This window comes from Amphiura filiformis, chromosome 20 (assembly GCF_039555335.1).
Source record: "Amphiura filiformis chromosome 20, Afil_fr2py, whole genome shotgun sequence".
NCBI classification, from domain to species: Eukaryota; Metazoa; Echinodermata; class Ophiuroidea; order Amphilepidida; family Amphiuridae; genus Amphiura; species Amphiura filiformis.
Genome location: NC_092647.1, coordinates 19,464,176 through 19,485,068, shown reverse-complemented (window position 1 = coordinate 19,485,068; position 20,893 = coordinate 19,464,176). Strand labels below are relative to the sequence as shown.

The 20,893-nt window shown below is 35.6% G+C and overlaps 1 protein-coding gene across 1 annotated transcript in view; it reads right to left on the bottom strand.

Annotated features, from left to right (window-relative positions):
• LOC140142189 (uncharacterized) overlaps positions 1-20,893 on the bottom strand; it is a 90,630-nt gene that overhangs the window by 36,329 nt on the left and 33,408 nt on the right. The window contains 2 exon segments of the mRNA XM_072164156.1: positions 16,334-16,451; positions 17,972-18,102. Of these exon segments, the coding sequence (XP_072020257.1) occupies positions 16,334-16,451; positions 17,972-18,102 (249 nt within the window).

The window sequence follows — 20,893 nt, the reverse complement described above, 5'->3', positions numbered from 1 at the left end:
CCTCCTCATCATTTCTCTTGATTGATTCTTTCTCCTTCCTTCCTTCCTTTTTCTTTCTTTCTTCTTCCATTATGATTCTGCTTTTCTTTCTTTCATTTTTTCGTTCTTCCTTCCCTTCCTTTTGCCTTTGCTTTATTCTTTCAAGCAATTAGTAATGTTGTATATTGCGCATAAAGATGGATTATTATATATTCTATTACCCCCACGACCCATTATTCAAAATCGCGCACTGTGATTTGTTGAAACGTGTCACGTGAGAGCCCATTATTCTGCAATAATGGGTCAAGCGCCGTAACACATTCTAAACACATCATTACGCTTGGTTACACGTGCAATATTTCCGTGATACGCGCTGTCACTTACGCGTACGCGCTCCACCTTGAAGTAAACAACTTGAAATATTTGTGCCAAAAAATGATATTTTCTCTTTAAATTCTCTTTAAATCGCACTATTTTCTGGTAATAGTATAGAAATAAAGGGTGCCGCATTATCCTTTACACGCAAATAATGTGTCCTCGGCAGTACAAACGTTTAAATAATGGGTTTGGCTGCGCCTCACCCATTATTTACGTTTTTTACTGCCTCGGACACATTATTTGCGTGTAAAGGATAATGCATTACCCTTTATTTCTTAAATATTTCATGTAATACAAAAAAAGATATGCATCCCACATTATCCTTCATCATTTCCCTTCCATCTCCTTCCTTTGTTTCTTCTTCTTGTTCCTTTCCTTCTTCCTTCCTTCCTAATTATTAATACCATCCTTCTCATTCCTTCAACATAATTAGACCATTCAATAGTAATAATGGTGGATATATACCCACTTTTGATCTTGCACACAGGAGCAAATTTGGTGGAATAAGGTATTAAGCATTTGTTCTAATAATAAAATAAATAAATAAATAAAATGCTTAGTAATTGTGAAGCAGTCTAGGAAAATATTTTTGCAAAGAAATTCTATGAGCACCTTTAAAATATTTCACACAATCATGACAAATGAACCTTTTTCCTTTTTTCCTGATATTATTGGGTTATAGATTGAGAAATGCTTTCACATTACAACACTTACATCCAAGAAAGTCGTAAGTGCCATGTTATTACTAAGCACTTGTTACCTTCTAGCACTCAACTGACTATTAATAATGAAGACATAAACCCTACATGAATGTCAGTACAGTGATTATGGTAGGCATCTTTTGTACATTTTGCGTTGAACATTAACAATAAGGTATTGATTAATGACATGAAAATCATTTATAACATACCGCGATGGGAGTCGAAGTCGTCTAAAAAAATTCTGATGAACTTCTAGAGTATCTGTTCGTTTAAAACCTGGTATATACAATTCAGCTGCTCTCAGCTGGCTTTTAACAGCTTCATCTTATGGACCCAGGTTCTCACATTTGTGCCAAACTGGATGTATGGACATCACCAAATAGTGTTTGAAAGCTGTATATCATAGTTTTTACCAATATAATGGATACATTTATCCCCCTCCCCCCAAAAAAATACCATTGTTTCCTGAATACTTTATCATACATAATTTTCTATTTTCATATTTTTTACCTAAAATATTTACATTTTTTGCCTGCTCTAATAAGACCTAATTTGCATATTTGCAAGTAATTAGCCTACTTAAATGTCTTTTGTGTTTGAGCATGTCTTTTAATACCATTGTTTATTACGGATTGATCATGTGATATGTGATGCGATCAAGCAAAATCAGGAAATATTAAATATTAAATTTTCAGTTTCTTATACAATGCTGTATTTTGCAGAAAACCCCATTGAAATTAAACAACCAATTACAAAGATATGAGCAATTAAAGTGTTTCTAAAACAACTTTAAACAAAAGGAAATAATTATTTGCTTTATGTAGCTATATCTCAAAATCAATATTTCTGAGTTCAGACTGATTTTTCTTGATCGCATCACATATTATTTTTTTATTTCTCTTGTTATATAAATGGTCCCAAATCAACACAAAACCTCCTGCAATTATGATGAGAAGATATGAAAACAGATGGGGAATATTACCGCCGATAAATAATGATCACTTGAGCATTCATCGGCTGATTTTCTGTCACATGATATGATGATAAATTGACTGTGTATGCATTTTGATTATTAAAGGGGCATTCTGAGATTTTTGAGGATGGTGGGATTAATTTTTTTAGAAAATCATATTTTTACATGTTGATATAGCTGCTATGTAGCAGTTTTTGGGAAAACTGATAAAATGTATGTGAAATTTGTAACGAAGTAGACTATATTGAACACTTTTTTTTTAGAAAAAAAAAAAAATAAAAAGATATGGAGCGAAGTGGACAAAATAATTTTGCAACACTACAATGTTAAAATTAAAACGACACAAGCAGATGTTATCTTTGGTTACTACCATGCAGGAAAATGTAATAAGTTATCAATAAAATAATAAGTGTTAGTAAACTGTCAATTAGTAAATATCGTTCTGAGAAATATCCCGATTTGATCAGTCTATTACATTCTGAATTAAGAATCAGAAAGCTTATGTAGTAATTAGTAAAGTCAGAAATTTGTAAAGTGAGATCAAATGAGTTATGTAAATATATAAATGTGATGAAATCAACAAGCAAATAAAATAAAAGATAAAAAACAAACTGATAAAATTCTGGGCATAACCACCCTACATTAGCATAAATATAACAGTTTGGTTCAGGGTTAAAAGTTGTAGCTCTGCTAGCATGAAAGTTGATGTGTGCTAATATCATATTAGTTCTGGTTAACATTTAGCATTAAAAGAAAGCCAAACTTAAACAAAATGCCAAATCTTTTTTACAAATTAAGCGTACTACAGCTGTCCACTCGGACAGTCCAGCAGGTCTTGTTTTGCACAAGGTCCCGATGCACTGACACTTGACGTTGTGCACTGACGCTTGACGTTGTGCACTGACGCTTGACGTTGTGCACAGACTACACTTAAATTTAAAGAATTTGGCATTTTACTTTAGTAAATATTAGATTTAGGTTCAGAGTTGGCATTAGCAGGCATGGGACTACGCATTTATGAAAAAGTCTGGAAAAGCGCGTAAAATTTGACAAAAACACCTGAAAATAAATAAAACTGCGGGAATTTTGACATCAAAAAAGACTGGTTCCAGTGTTTCCACCCGGTGTGTTCAGTTTGTATTATAAGGTAGGACGTATGACCGTTCCAGGATTTGAAAATGACCCCTATTTCACGGGGAATCAAGGACATTTGCAACAATTTTACCCCTATTTTGCGAAATCAAGGACAACTTGCCCCAAATACCTCCCTATTTTTATCATTTTGAGGACACATTTTCATTTCACCCCCTTATCACGAGGAATCGAGGACATTTTTCAGAAATAAAATACCCCTATTTTTATCATTTCAAGGATTTTTTTGAATTTTCCCCCTATTTCATGGGGAATGAGGACAATTTTTATGGGGAAAAATAACCTATCAATTTTTGTGTGGAACTATATACTAAAAAAAAACTGGACAGAAAAAAAAAAAAAAAAAAAAAAAAAACTGTAGCGGTAAAACGCAGACGAAAATCCTAGAAATACACCCTATTTTTCATTTCAAGGACAATTTTGCTCCAAAACACCCCTAATTTGGACAATCGCAAACAATTTTGTCCTCGAAAAATCCGCGGACATTTCTTGAAAAGTACCCCTAATTGGAACCATCATGCGTACACATCGTCAGTGAAGACTGAACCCACCGGGTGTTTCCACTGGAAAATCCCATGCCTGATATTTAGGGCTATAGGATTCAAGTGAGGATTTATAGGGCTAAGGCTAAAATTGGGGAGGGGGTCAGAGTTAGGAGATGGGTTACGGTGCATCCCTTTTCAACAAAGACACTAAATATTAAGTATCTTTGATTACACCAACGAATAATTTACCCAAAATCACCAAATATCCCTTTAAACTACATACACGCAGGTCTCTATCAATCATTGATTTACGAACAGGATTTAATCTCCGCTTTCAATAATTATTAATTGTAATTATTTTAGTGATAAATTATGAGTTGAAACCAAAACAAAAGAAAAATTTGAAAAAAAACCAAAACTTTAAAAATCTGTATAAGACAAAATTGGAAATGTCACTTATGTTGGTAAAGGTCATGTGATGCTGACAAATTGACTATATGCAATGATGTGATGTTATCCACAAAAAAAAAATAGTCTCTTTATGCTCATTTTCTAAATTAATAATATTGCCCAATTAAGCAGTGGCAATTAGGCTGAAAACCTTATCGTAATTTGAACGTTTCTAAAAATATGCATCTTTTTTTCATGTTACTGATTATAATGGAATGGATGGAGAAATTAAACGCTTCTTCTAGCTGTTTGATAATTAAAATTTCCCGACTTCAGACTCATTTTGTCTCATCGCATCACATTTACACGTTAATCGTTTAACACATGGATGGATGACTGGTGGGTAGGCTCCGCAACATGCTCATCTATCAGAGGCACAGTTCTTTAACCCCAATACATTTGCACATTCATTGAATGACCTTTGAAAATTTGGGTACAAAAACTCATACTCTGCAACTTGAGGTCAAATTTGGCACTATGATTAATTCATTGAGGTCATTGAACTATGCCACTGGGATGAGGCCATTGTGGTCCATAGTGAAATGTACAAGGTTTGATTGAGCTTACCATTTCAATTACCATGGCATACAAATATCATGAAAACCTAACATTTATTCTATATTTTTCAATCAAAAAGAACTGATAATTTAAAAAAAAAGAGGTTATTACATATTTCAATTTCTTTTCAGCAAAAAAAAAATAGTTACCATTTATTCACACAAAACTTCATTTACCTACATCTATTGTCAAATACGTGCAATTTATTCTTAGACACCAAATACACTTTTGATCTTTAGAGAGCGCCCCTTAGGGTTCGTTTTCTGCGTCATTAACCAAGAAAGCAATCAGCCACTCAGCCTGTAACTGCACAATTTAAGCAAGATTCTTTAATTGAAACCAACAATTCTATCTGCAATCAAGGAAAAAAGTCTTGGAACGCTTGCGTGTAAATAACGGAAAACTGTCACCCCCTCTCCCCGTGCAATGTTGAGAACTGCCAATGTCTTCTGCGGTTCCCCAATGTGTTCCAACATTGCTTGATGGGGAGAGGGAAAATAAATCATTGTTGTAGATGTCATGTTTCTTCCCAAACACAATATAGGTCATTTCCATGAACATAAGAAATTCTGCACTGAATTTCGACAGGGTGTGCCAAGCGTTCCAAGGACTTTTTTCCTTGATTGTCTCTACCGAATGCAAAATATTTCATCTAAATTTCGATTTTTGTCTCATAACTCAAAAACGGAATGTCGTATGAGCTTCAAATTTCACACGATTTGAGAGTGGGTTATATACTTTGCAATCATAATAAAATTGTTGATAACGAATTTGGTTTACTTAGGGAGTGGTCACCGAAAACACCCCATATGCTAAATTACACACGTTTCATAATTATGGCTCTAAACTGCTCTAAAATGTCGTTTTTGTCCATAACTCAAAAACAGAATGTTGTATGAGCTTCATATTGTACCACGATTTGAGAGGGGATTATATGCTTTGCAATCATAATAAAATTGTTGATAAAGAATTTGGTTTATTTAGGGAGTGGTCACTGAAAACACCCCATATGCTAAATTACACACTTTTCATAATTATGGCTCTAAACTGCTCTAAAATGTCGATTTTGTCCATAACTCAAAAACAGAATGTTGTATGAGCTTCATATTGCACACGATTAGAGAGTAGATAATATCCTTTTGAATCATAATAAAATTGTTGATAAAATGTTGAGTTATTTAGGGATTGGTCACTGACAACACCTCCTATGCTAAATGACACAAGTTTTGTAATTATGGCCCTCTTCTGTATGATACTGAGTCAATTTTCGTTTTTGTCTCATAAGTCAAAAACACTACAAATGCATTTTTCGTACAATATCACAATGTTTTGCAGCATGTTTCCAAAATGGTTTTTTTAATGTTATTAAAACGTTATGTACCCTTTATGATATAACCTAACGTGTAAAATTTATGTTTTCTCTAAAACTTGTGTTTACTGGGTATAGGCACATCCGAGCGAATCAGAAAGATTATGATGTAACAATTTGAAACAACGCTTTTCTGAATAGTATTTATAACAAAATCCGCTTTTGCGATGAAAAAAAAAAAAAGAAAAAAAAAACCAATTTAATACACTAAAAGAAAAAATATAGACCACCATTGGGACTCGAACCATGCACATCAGTCAATAGCCAAAAGGTTATCAGTCGGAGGACTAATCCGCTTCATTGCCATTGCAAATAAATAATAAGTTTTGTTCTTTTAAGTAGTCAAATGGGAAAGTGTAAAATTTATAGTAGAAATGGCAATGTTCATTCCTTTTACCATAAAACATTCTCAATTGGTATAGCAAAATAAACATTTTAAGTTTTGAGATGCGGCCTCAAAACATAAAACGTTCGTTTACATTTTGGACCATTTTGTCATTATGGTAAACTGAATACACTTTGCCATTTCTAATATAAAGTTTACACTTTCATTTTGAATTGATATACCTGACTACTATAAAAGAACACAACTTGTTACTCGATTTGTAAATGGCAGCGTATGAAGTGGATTAGTCCTCAGACTGATAACCTTTTGACTATTGACCAATGTGGTTCGAGTCCCAATGGTGGTCTTTTTTTAAAGTATATTCAATTGTTGTTTTCTTTTTCTTTTCTTGTTTTTTTTTTCTCATCGCAAAAGCGTATTTTAATATAAATAATATTCAGAAATGAGTTGTTTATGCGTATTTATTTCAATTCAAATTGGTAAACTTAACTGTTAACAAATTTTATATCATTCCTGTTGCAATAAAACATTTTCAATTGGTATAGCAAATGTAAACGAACGTGACGCTTCGTGAGATGCGGCCTAAAAACATAAAATATCGATTTTGGACCATTTTGTCATTATGGTAAACTGATACATTTTGAGGTTTCTACTATAGGGTGCTTGCATGGAAGATCACAAAGTTCAAACCATCCTAAAGACACGCTCCAGAGGACATGCAAATGCACGGAGTACAATACCAATCACCTGTTTAACTGGTTTTGATCAAAGTAATTTTTGTACTCCATGCATTAGCATATCTTATGGAGCGTGTCTGGAGGATGATTTGAACTCATGACCTTTCGTGCAAGTACTCTATACAAGTTTACACTTTCCCGATACCTGATTACTATAAAAGAACAAAACTTGTTACTCGATTGCGAAATGGCAGCGTATGGCGTAGCGGATTAGTCCTCAGACTGATAACCTTTTGACTATTGACCGATGTGAATGGTTCGAGTCCCAGTGGTGGTCTTTTTTTAAAAAGTATATTCAATTGTGTGTTTTTTCTTGTTTTTCTCATCGCAAAAGCGTGTCTTAATAGAAATAATATTCAGAAATGAGTTGTTTCAAATTGTTACATCATGATCTTTGTGATTCGCTCGGATATGCTTATACTCAGCATACACAAGTTTTCCAGAAAACATTTATATATGCCTATACTCAGCAAACACAAGTTTTAGACAAAACATTTACATGTTGGGTTATATCATAAAGGGTACAAAATGTTTGAAGTTTTAATAACATTGAAAATATTTTGGAAACATGCTGCAAAACATTGTGATATTGTAAATAAATGTATTTGTAGTGTTTTTTGAGTTACTGAGACAAAAGCGAAATTTGACTACAGTAGAGGGCATAATTACGAAACTTGTGTAATTTAGCATAGGAGGTGTTTTCAGTGACCACTCCCTGAATAACCCAACAATTTTATCAAAAATTTTATTATGATTCAAAAGGATATTATCTACTCTCAAATCTGGTGCAATATGAAACTCATACAACATTCTGTTTTTGAGTTATGGACAAAAACGACATTTTAGAGCATTTTAGAGCCATGATTAAGAAACGTGAGTAATTTAGCATAGGTGTGTTTCCAATGACCACTCCCTAAATAAACCAAATTCTTTATTAACAATTTTATTATGATTACAAAGCATATGATCCACTCTCAAATCGTGTGCAATTTGAAGCTCATACGACATTCCGTTTTTGAGTTATGAGTCAAAAACGAAATTTAGATGAAATATTTTGCATTCGGTAGAGACAATCAAGGAAAAAAGTCTTGGAACGCTTGCGTGTAAATAACGGAAAACTGTCACCCCCTCTCCCCGTGCAATGTTGAGAACTGCCAATGTCTTCAGCGGTTCCCCAATGTGTTCCAACATTGCTTGATGGGGAGAGGGAAGGTAAATCATTGTTGTAGATGTCATGTTTCTTCCCAAACACAATATAGGTCATTTCCATGAACATAAGAAATTCTGCACGGAATTTCGACAGAGTGTGCCAAGCGTTCCAAGGACTTTTTTCCTTGATTGTGGTTTAGTAGTGTTTGCTGACAGTACCAAATGAGGACATACACCTGACTCTTAACAATCAAATGAGGATACACCTGCAACGGGGGATAGTCCTCACTTTTTATTTAGCCCAGGTAGCCATGATAGTTGGTAGCATGAAAATGCATTTGACGCTATGTAACCCATGAAATGTCCATGGTTCGCTGCAGTTTGACTGGGTGTGTCCATTGTCAGACACTCAAGTCCTCAGTGTAAGGATTTTTACCTTAGAATGAACATAGGAACATGTTGGGGTAGGTGTGTGTTTGGGTGTGTGATGCCTTTTCATATTACAGTCCAACCTCTCTTATCCGGACCTCTTTTATATGGATCTCTCTGTTATCCGGCTGTGACATTTTCAGAGGAAAACATGTTTTTGATGATTTTAACACCTTAATTCCATGCTCTGAATGCTTAGAATGACATCTATATTGCACAAAGCACTCTAAAGCCATCTTTTAGTGCAATTATTCCATATTAGCACAATCTTTTGTTGTCACAATTTCAGTCCTTGGAACTTTCAATACAGAATTACATGTAATTCACTTATCCGGATATTTCACTTATCCGGACAATGCTTGGTCCCGTCATGGCCGGATAAAAGAGGTTGGACTGTATCATATTTCTATGTAAACACCTAGGGCTGCTAAGACTACGCGATTTTGAAGGCCAAATAACGCATCCCATTTGTGCAAAAAATGCAAAATCTGTGATTTCCGCCAAAAATGCAAAATCCAAATTTCTGTTTTTTTTAGATTTTCCCTTAAATGTCAAAAAATGCATTTGGAGCCACGCAAATTGCACTGCAATAACGCAATTGCATTCTTAGCAGCCCTATTAAAACAACAACCTACCCATGATAACATTTAGTTTTAGCTTGCTCTGTAACATCAATCTGACATTAACATACAGACTCACTAAAGACACACGAGATTGACCGCTCAAATCTCCCAATTAACGAGAGCTCGTTAGTGCTAGAAATTAATCCCGGCTCAAGACGTGATAAGAACACAAATAATGTTCGACTGAATAATCTGTTTTAACACAAGAATACAATTAAAGGCATAAAATGTAGACTTGTAATTCATACAATTATACAAATATATATTGATGATAACAATAAATGGCTTGAAAAATCCATGACAACTATAGTCTGCAACTTATGAACAATGGCCATTGACCCCCTACCTGCCGATCTAACATTGCCTCTGATTGGTCAATTACATGATATCTTCACTTTAATCACCAATCAGAATGGAGCTTTGCAAATAATTCACCCCAATTTTTTGCATGGTGATATTATTCTAACAATGTTGCTGATTGGTCTAACAATTGATAATGAAAATTTCTTTTTGGCCAATTGGCAGGTAGTTCTCATGGGGTTAACCCAACTAAAATCTCTATTAAGAAGCACTCATCAGTGATCGAAATGAATCCAAGCGCGTATATGAAGAAGCATGGACAATATAATCTTCTTTATTGAGTTATAGTGTGCAATATTATGCCTCCAGATACAAATAATCAGGTGATATTACATCGGTCTATACTCTGTTCGGATCAGAACAGGCAGAATTTATTATAGGTATTGGTTCAACCGAACATTATGTAAATACAAGATACATTGATATTGAGATCTTTTGGTAAATTAAGTCACGGACATATTACAAAATGTGTTTAATGCTAATAGGATATAAGTGGGTGTCTTTTGATGATAATGTTAGTCATGATCAGAGTCCAATTGAAAACATATAGGCTATATGTGTTATAAAAAGCTCTTCATGATTGATGCTTGATCTAGTGTAATAGGTACAACTTCTTTGCGCAATTTGGAATTGTGAGATGCCTACTGAAACAATGATGTCCAACAGTGGCGTAGCCAGCCAGTGGGGGGTGGGGTGACGCTCATCATGGCCGTCGGTACATCTTTAGCACATCAAAATTCTTCGTTCGTAAGAAAAAATCGTTCGTAACTTACGACCATTCCACTTAACTTACTTACTAACGGTACCCTTCGTAAGTAATAGGGATTAACTACAAGGACCCTTTATAAAGTTACATCTAATATTGGGTATTCGTAAGTTCGTAACTTTACGAACGGTTATTTGAGTTACGAGGGTTATTGAACCTGGCCTGTAGTCTACCACACAGAAGAGGATAGTAAGAAAAATTCATAATTCTTAGTCAGTTCAATATTATTTTCATATACATGTAACTAAACACAATTTTGCATCCACTACTCAAAATATTGGACCTGCCTGTCGTCTATCTCACATTCTTAGTCAGTGGGAGTGGTCTAGTTCGTAGACACATTTCTGATTGGACAATCGCATGATTTTGGGTGCCGCTCTATCAGGCCGTAGACGCACCCCACGTCATCATGCGCCTTGATAATCCGTAACATGCGCGTGTAGAGGTGCGGCGTATGTATCGCGCTGGATGCGTGAGACTAGTCGCGGAATACGTGAACGCGCTTAGCAGTACTCGCAACAGAATACGTAAAGTTGTAAACAAGTTTCGTTCATTTTATAATGAGGGAGTTTTTATGACGGTAACTTAGTTTTTGCTTTAAAAAATTGTTTACAGTTATTAAAATAATATTTAACTGACTAAGAATGAGAATAAACGATAGGTGCTACCGCATCCACTACTCAAAATATTGGACCTGCCTGTCGTCTATCACACGGTAGAGGATAGGCAAAATAAAAATTCTATCGTTTATTCTCTAAGTAGAGGATAGTAAATTGAAAAATTCATATTTTTATTCATATTATTATTGACCCACTCTGGCAAAACCAGGAACAAGTCCCATTTTTGACATTTCATGATTTGAATAAAAATGTAAGCAATATACAATAAGCTTGAAAATGATACCAAAATTATATAAAGAGCATCAATACTTTTCAAGATATGGACAATTTTGTTAATGATACCTTGATATTTTTGCCAAATTGCTATTCTGAGTAATGGTCGAATTATTTTCCAGCTTACACAGGATTGAATAAGGATTATCATAGTTCAACTGGTAATTATTGATTAAATAAACCTCTTTCAAGGATTTGAAAGTCCACTTAGTCCCACAGTCAAATACCATGAAATTATGAATTCCAAAATTTGATGTTTTTATGGGCATGTCAGTTTTAAAGGCCTATAACTTAAAAACGTGTCTGGTGTCTTGTTTCGGGTTTTATTGGAGCTGGTCACATATGTATGCAACTAGAAATGTATATCCTGTACACCAAGTTTCCAATTACACACATGATCATGAAATGTATTATTACTTTCATGCCCTCATGTCTACATTGACAACATGAACTATCCACGTCTTTTTAATCACAGTGCACATTCAAATTACATATTCTATGCAAGTAACTCTGTGATGTTCAAGCTAAATATTTCAGTGCCGTGAAATGTTCAAATAATTGTTGCAAGGCCACATTTTCGTCGAATTGTAAGAGGCAAATTTTTTAATTTTTAATTTATAATAGAATTCTTTTATTGCCTAATATTGTATCAGTGAAATAAAGTTTTGCATGTTTAAAAATTTGGCAAATCCTTGCGAGCTTTAAAATGTGTGAATTCAGTCCTATGAATATTTTGCATTCAGCATTCTGCAGGGAAATGCATATGATCCTATGTCAATAGATGGAACTTAATAGATGCACTATCATACTGGTTTTAATAATAGATTCACTCCTTTTAAAATATTTATCAAGTTCAGGGTTGAATTATTTCAAATTATTATCACCTACTGTATTCAACTTAATTAACACCCATGGCGGTATCACTTTTAAAGGGCACTACTTGTTAAAACGATCAAATGAATGTAAAAATATGGAATTTGGTTTTCGAGTATCAAGGACAAATAAAAACCTGATGATGAACAGTGGCACCATTTCAATCATAATAGTAATGTGTGACAAACTATTATCAAAATGTCCCCCTAAATAAGTTTTAGTCTCTCGCCAAAAATGAACCCTAAACAAGGATTTAGTGAAGTTTCCCAGGTGTAGTTTTGCACCTAATTTCAAAATTTGACCCCTTAACAAGTTTACACATTCAAAAAGCACTTTAAAAAGGCTTTGTCCTTTTCTTGAAATTGATGCTTGAAGACCCTAAATGCTGACATGTTTTTGTTCTGTAAAAAACAAAATACTTAAGTTTTTGGTCATGCTTGTGAATACCAATATAACTTCTGGGGTTCAATTAGTTCAAATAGTTATTGCTATATTCTTGATTTGTTTGTCTGTTATTGTTGGTTCACACAATTTATTCAAGCATTATTTTTAGGAGCAAACCGCCTGTCCAAAATGACGGGTGGCTAGCTAACACCATGTATCACAGTACAATTCATATAAGCTCTACTTACAGCATAGATGCATGGTCAATTTGTGCACACCTTAGAAACCGACAGAATTCAACGTCATAAGAAATATTGACCCAGTTGACACCCCTTGGCATTAAAAAGATTGTGTACTTCATACAATAGGTAGAATTCACCAACTGTTCCCAACCCCACCCTAGAAACCAGCCGAATTTAAAGAGGTGTGACCCGATCGACAGCCTCATTCCAGCATCTAAACTGAGATTTTGTTATCAGCAGACAGCTCATATTTTGCTCATTACTCAGTAAAATTTAACGCCCCAGATGTGTTTTGTTTCGATGAGAACAAAAACATGATGAATTGGGGTAACCATAACCGGAAGTATGTAGATGTATCATATGGGGCATTGTCATACAGGTTTTTGCAGGTGGTATGCCCTGTGCATTCTCTAAATTCAGTAAATGTCCATCGTCAACCGTGTAATTGAATGGGATTATTTTGACATTTTAAAACACTTGAAATATCACAAACAAAAAGGCCTATGTTAATAAATAATAAAAATACAAGCTAAAACCGTTGGGGTTTGATAATAAACCCCACAAAACTAACCGAGTATATGGAAAATGCCATACGACTGAGCGGTTTTGCCGGCTCTCTCCGACCATCATGCCACTCGCCGCCTGGGTTTTTGCTTCTAATATCAAAACTGCTGTACCAATACAACTCAAAATTTGGGAATAATGGTAGGCCTCAATTTAAGACGGAAAACAGGACATGAGACAATTGGACCATGCCCCTTTAACGTAATAATAATTGGCTTAGTTCTCCTTTCCTGGTCGACACCCATTGGCATGAAAAAGGGTGACATCCTTGTCTGTAGCAATCTCATACAACAACATACAAGTGTATATAGAATTCAGTCTGCTTACAGTCTGGGACAATCTGATTCACTCGGACTGAAAAAAGGCCAGTTTGAATGAAAATTGATACATTATCATTATTAACTTGCTCATTACCTAAGCTTACTGATGTGGAAATCCGTAATAAAGTCCCTGGCATTAGTTGGTTGCATGGGTATCAATCCTGGTGGCAGCGGTGGTGGGGACAGGTACACCCCCTAAAAACACCTATTTTTTGTTCTTCGCAGCTGCTTTTTGACCAATTTAGGCCCAATATCCTTCAATCTCCGCCTTTTCAAGATAGATTGACAACACTGGTTGGTTGCAAAGTTATGAAATTCTTTTCTCTATTTTTGTTTGTTATTTGCTCTTCTTTATTTTTGCCTAGATCTCAATTTTTTTACCACCAACATTGGTCTGGTTGGATCAAATCTTGTCTCATATTGTTCTACTCTCGATTCCACAAAATTATGCTGAGCCTCATAGGTATACCAGCAAGGCGTATTTCTCCATTCTAATAATAGCACACACAACTGCAGGTGTTCCTTCTAAGTATTAACCAAACTGGCTCAAATTACATGTACCATTGGTGTTCAAAATAATTGTTGATTTCAATTGTCAGTATTGTTGTTCAAATTTCACATTTAAATTTAGATCTGAAGAATTCCTTTAATATTAAACATCACACACTTTTGCATATATAATATCCCCCTTGACACAGTACACTGAACATGCTATATGGCTGTATTCAGCTTATCATCGTAATAAAAATCATGTGAATAATTGTACTACTGTCTCTGATCTTGGAAACTGGCTGTATATTCCATATTATCATGCATATGTACATGTACTGAATTGCAATTGAACTATATATCCCTTTTTTGTTTTCCAAAATAATAGGCCCATGCATTATTCAAAGTGAAGAAATACTCACTTGTGGCTATTATGCTAAATAAAGGCACCACTCCCATATATGCAACTGGAGAAATACTCATTTGTGACTATTATGCTAAATAAAGGCGCCACGCCCATATGCAACCAGGGCTGCTGCTAGGGGGGGGGGGGGGGGGATAGGGGTGGGACACCCCCCAATTTATAATTTTGTTGGCAAATATTAACTGTTGTCAGTAAAACCATTTGATTGTCGGCAAATTAGAAAGTCATCTAAAAAAATAAATATGTTACCAACTTGTGGTTACTGTTGTTGTGATACGATAGGCCTATTGATATTTGAGGCAAAATATTTAACAACCCCCCCCCCCACTTTTAGAATCTTGAGCGTCGTCCAGGCTAAAAAAATTATCTTCACTAGAATAGAGTTAGGTTTTAGGGTCACTATTTGGATTAGGATTAGGCTCAGGATTAAGACTTGCCCAAAATTGTAAGTCTGAATCCAATAATGGAACCATCTTTTAAAGTAGATTTCCTAACCGTTCGTTCCAAGTTCCGGGTACGCAATTGGTGATCATTGAGTGCATAAACATAGTCTCTGCCTCTTCTGCAAACCGAAAAAATACTCCCCAGTGAATACACCCAAATGTGTAATAGTAAAGGTATTTACCCAATGTCCAAAGAATACACCCAAATGTGTATGGAACTCTTCCAAAAAAATAAAATACAAAGTACAAATCAAATGGCACGTTTGACTGCCTGTATCTTTTAAAAATCAATCTTCCCGACATAAAACTCAATTTGCTTTACGTACGACATCACATAGCTCTCTAGTCTCTAGGCCAGACATTCAGACAATACCCAACACAGCCTGACTACCTACTGCCTTAAAGGTAATAATTAAAAGACCAAAGCAAATTTAAAAGCATCACAGCTTTTGTTCAAACCAATGCTGTTTCTAAACTATATTTAAAAGCAAAATAGACAATGGCAGTGAGTGGATGAATGTGTGCTGTAAATTGAGTGGTTAAGGGCCCGGTCACCAACCCCCGGGCACCCACCTTTGCACAGTATTTTTTGTGGGACCTGAGCGCACATCAGACACACCAAATTGTGAATATGAGGAATGTCCTGGTGATATAGTAATTTGGATTTTTAAAGATTTGCAATATAATAAAAATCATAAAAGGCCAGGAAACTTCATGTATATTTTCAATATAAGGTCAAAATTTGCATATGATCAAATTTATTAATGTTTAATAAACTCGAGGGCTGTTAAATATCAAAAATGTCAAAATTTTAAAATAATTTATGCCATAAAATTTGTATTATAACACAAATTAAAAAAATATATCAAAATTATTGATATAAGAAGGATATTCCAGAATGCAATAGCAATTTGGTGTGTGTATGATGTGCTTTCAGGTCCCACAGAAAATACTGTGCAAAGGTGGATGACTGAGCCCTTAACTGAATGTCACAATATATATACTTCCACACTCAATTGAAAATTATTGAACAAATGTGTGGGCAGCAAAATGCAATGCTAAATCAGTTTTGGACAAAAATCTCATTTTCAAAGAGTAAAATAAATATATCAAATATTCAGGTAACCCGCACCCGCCCCAAACCGGTACCTTAGGGAATGGGCAGGTACCTGCCAGCCTGTCCGAATATCCTAGCATCAGTGTGTAATCTGTGGCTAACCCTGTAGACCGCTATAATAATACTTACCAAGAAGTCATCAGGTTGAATTCCAAATAAATCTCTGAAGTATCTGAATGCGATGGGTGAATATGTCTTGAATCTAAAATCTGAGTACGGATGTGCTGGAGTGATGTTGCTACCCTCTCTATCAAGATTAAATAGAATCACATTTACAAACATATTAGTTGAACTTGATATGATGCTAGGAAAGATATGTTATGCTATGTAAAAGTTGCAATCAATTGGACTATTCCAGTTGAAATCCATACATCCCCTATCAGTGTCCGATTTACAAATTTTTTCCTACCTGCACTGGTGCATGTAGCCCAAAATTTCTACATGCACAGCAAAAAGTGTGCATGCACCAAAATTAAAGCAAACATAAAATCACATTGAATCACAATCATTGTCAGTTAAGCTTGTAATAATATTCCGGCTCCACTGTCATTGTCATTTTTATGCCGATCACTCGCCGATTTCTTAGCCAAAACACTGGATGCTGTGGCTTCATCTGTTCTAGAACTAGTCGCCAACGAGGTGCACGATTTCCAGAATGATGCAAGTGTTTTTTGAGCTATTTCCTTTTTTGCGGGACATTATATTATTTTCCGTATGTAAACAAATATTTCCCACGGTTTAAATTCCGGTTCTTTTTTTCAATGAAATGAAAATGACAGCTTCTACATGTGCGTGGGTATCGGGAATTGGGGGATGACGTCACCTTACGCTAGCCCCTCTAAGGGAAGTCATAGTCTCGGACCAGAATGTATGTGGCTATCTCGAATGTTCGTTAGGATCGACAAGTATCAGACCGACGCAAACTGGCTGTGTAGGAGACTAGGGAAGTCAATGAAAAAAAGTGACAGTTCTCACGTGATAGGGGTATCGGGAATTGTCAATTGCGCGACGGCGCCAGCCCTTCTAATGAAGTCAGGATGTTGCGCTAAAAATAGATTGGGTTTTTCCAAATCGGACTGACTGCTTGTTTACTTTTGTATATATTGCCTTGTCATATCGCTAGTGCTAAAATCGTACATGCACACGTGCAGGCAGGTAGTGAAAAGCTGCATGCACAGAGGGAATGCTACATGCACTGGTTCAGGTATGCAGGTGGTAAATCGAACACTGTCCCCTATGGAAGGCATGGCCTTAAATCTTCCACACAAGGAGTGTGAATTTCAAACAGGATAAACCTGAATGGGTGACTCCACTAGAAATGTACCTTGTCTACTGTATGTGTGAGATAAAAGTCAGGTCTTCTATAGAGGTGCATGGATTTTAACTGCTTTTTGGTGAAGGGCTGGGGAAGAAAGGAAGGAAGGAAGGTAGGAAGGAAGATGGAGAGAAAAGGCCACTTACATCAATTGGATTTACATGCAAACTTAAATTATGAGTTCATTGAAAGTAATTGTTAATGACGGCCGATTCCAATTCATTTTATACATTTACATAATGATAAAAATCATCATTGCCAAATTTATCTCTTTACACTGTAACATGACTAAAACTTCCCAAGACAGGTGGCAATTAACTGAACACGGTCATGAACCCTCTGGTGAGATCGCACGACAAAACTCCATATTCAGTCATTGTGTATAGCCAGTAACTCAACTCATTTGATCTAGAAGTTAAAGGAGACTAGAACTACGACTGAATTGAACTTACGATGGAAATGTGATGCTTTCTACCACGGGGAAATCTTGAAGAAGTAGATCTCTCTCTGGCTTTGCTGACAAACTGCCTACTGAATGACCAATACCTAGTTGGATTGCGTTCATCAAAGCCGACGAAGTTGTCTACAAAGAAACAAAAGAACACCAAATATTATGTATAAATAAACAGAGCGACTTATCATTAATCAAATGGCTCTCAATTTGCTGTTGTCGAGTGCAAGTCGTTCCGGTACCTCGACGGGTGTGTGTGCGAAGCTGCCATCGAGCTGCTTGCTTCTTAATACCTCTTAATTCAATTGGGGAAAAGAGTTGTGACTTTTGTAAACCAACTAAAATTCAGTGGCTAGCATCGCAAGGTCATCGAACATTCAAGTGCTTAATTTAGGACTGGTGCATTTTGTAATGTCAGAGAGGACCTGTCATGGTCAACTATGTACTGAACAAGTGCTATGTGGAGCGCACTTTGAAGACTGGGCAGGTTGTCAGATTTGAAATTGATTAATGCTTCCCCAAACCACGTGTATAGCATTCAATTTGGCGACTGTCTAATATTTGTAATCAAATAAGGTTCACAAACACACTACCTTTAGGGATGAAATCAAAACTGGACCGGCGGTTGACCACCGGTTCCGTCCGGTTTCTATTGTTCTAAACAACGGAAACCGAACAAAACCAGCGGTCAACCGCTGGTCAAGTTTTGAATTCATCCCTTAGTACCTTTGGTAATTTTGTTTTTTTACCAAAGTGCAAACAGTTCTCAGTAATCATTCTGAATAAATTCCATAAGCAAAGAGCAGAAGCTTGAGGATTTTCCACCAAATTTAAAGTTTAAAGTGCCGTTTCTTACCGACCAACCGGGAAGAAAACAAAAATATACCAAAAAAATATGGATCCCACTTACATTGTTGTCACATCAATATCCAAACCACGGAATTAACACAAATGCTTTTCAACGTAAAAATACATGAACTCAATCTGTCATCCACGAGAAACAATATTGAAGTTTAATACTCCCAAAATAAAACTACCCCTTCTCCATGTGGTGAGTCTTGACACATGTCTAAATCCAATTGTCCTGATGCCACACCACTATGTCATAATTAAAATATGATTAAATATTCCAATAATATCCAATCCATAGCCGCCATAGAGTCAACTCAAGATTTCTCGCTCCATTTTACAAGTCGTCTTGTATGACAGAATGCAAGATGCCAATTTACACCATCATGACACTGAAGGCCACAGTTGATAAAATGGAAAAAATGTCAAAGACTTTTTAGTATCAATGAACGCAGCAATTATTGCCCAAGGATAACAATAGCGATTGTTAAGGCACATTCTGTGTTGCCATCAAGGTGCCTTATATGTACAATTGGGCTTTAAACAAACAAATAAACAAAACAAGTTGCCATGTCTTGCTACATTGTATGAAGGAGCAGTGTTTTTGAAATTCACACGCTTTTTTCTCCACAGAAAAGTTGAATTACACATTTGAAGTGATTTTAACCACTTGTCCAAGTGAATTCTTAATCTTCTCAGCCTAATGTTTTCTTTGCTGCATACAGGGGCACAGCCCATTAGTTCATTGTCATTAGCCTAAATAGGGTTAAAGTTAGGGTGTTAGGTTAGGATTAGGCTTAATGTTACGGTTACTGTTAGCATTAGGGTTACAACTTGGGGACATGGTTAGGATAGGGTTAGAGTGAGAGTTGGGATTAGAGTTAGGATTAGAGTCAGGGTCATACGGTCATGTTTAGGGTTATGTTTAAGGTTAGGTTAGGGCGAGGTGTTAGTGTTAAGGTGAGGATTAGGGTTACTAACTAAGTTATCAGGTTTTCGGGCTAATAACCCTTTGGCCTATCGACCTGTAAGTTGTAACCAAGTAGACTATGCCTGTGTATGCCCAAATATTAATTACATTACGTACATGCATGCATAGAACCAAGAATGCCTTTTCTTTTGCCTACAAATTGGGCTATTTCAAGAGCGTTATCCACAGCCATCTTGAATGCTGTGCTTGCCGTATCTTTGCTAGAGTTGATAACTATGTAGCAACCCTCCCTACATTATTACATTGTGTAGGTATGTAATGCATTGTCTATACACCAACACAAAGCAAATTGAACTGCAGTCTTGTGCTCATTGATTTTTTCCACCAATAACCATTTTATATAAAAAAAATATATTTTGGATTTTTTTTTTGCTGGTACAATAAATTACTTGCTCAATATACAAGTCAAGACAGACATTATGAACTATGTCCTTGTCTTTGCTGTAATTGTTATTAAAATGACAAGTTTTTTATTTTAAAATGTTGCAATTTCATTTCGTGTTATTGATTTTTTTTAAAATCCTGCAATGAAGGATCTACATATAGCTAGCAAATATATCGTAGCCAGAATGCAAGGACATCGTTCATTAAAGGGGCATCACATGCTTTTTGTACAATACCAACTTATCAGAATTAGTGCAGGAGTCAAATGGAATCTTCATCCTCCCCTCCTCGAGCCTTCACCATATCTTTGGTGAAAATGTGTCTAATCTTTTACCTTGCTGGAAAAAACCATAGGGTGAATCTTGACCAAACACGTTTTCAGATGCGGTGAGTTCAACCAAAGAAATAATCACAAAGGTGAATCTTTGCCCCGTGTAGAATAGGCCCATTTTAATGCTTTTACAGAATAACACTCACTGATCAGGAGAATCTTGATAATTTTGTTCTTGTGATGAATCTTGAACTAATATTTTTGGACAGAAGGCAAATCTTTGCCTGATTTTTTTTGAAGAGTGAACCAAGGTGAAGGATTTTTATAAAGGAGGGATGGTTCAAGACTCCCTTTAATGCCTGCATAAGCGGAGGGGAAAATTATAAAAAAATCCCCACCCGTAAAAAAAAAAATCCTGCCTTGAAGCA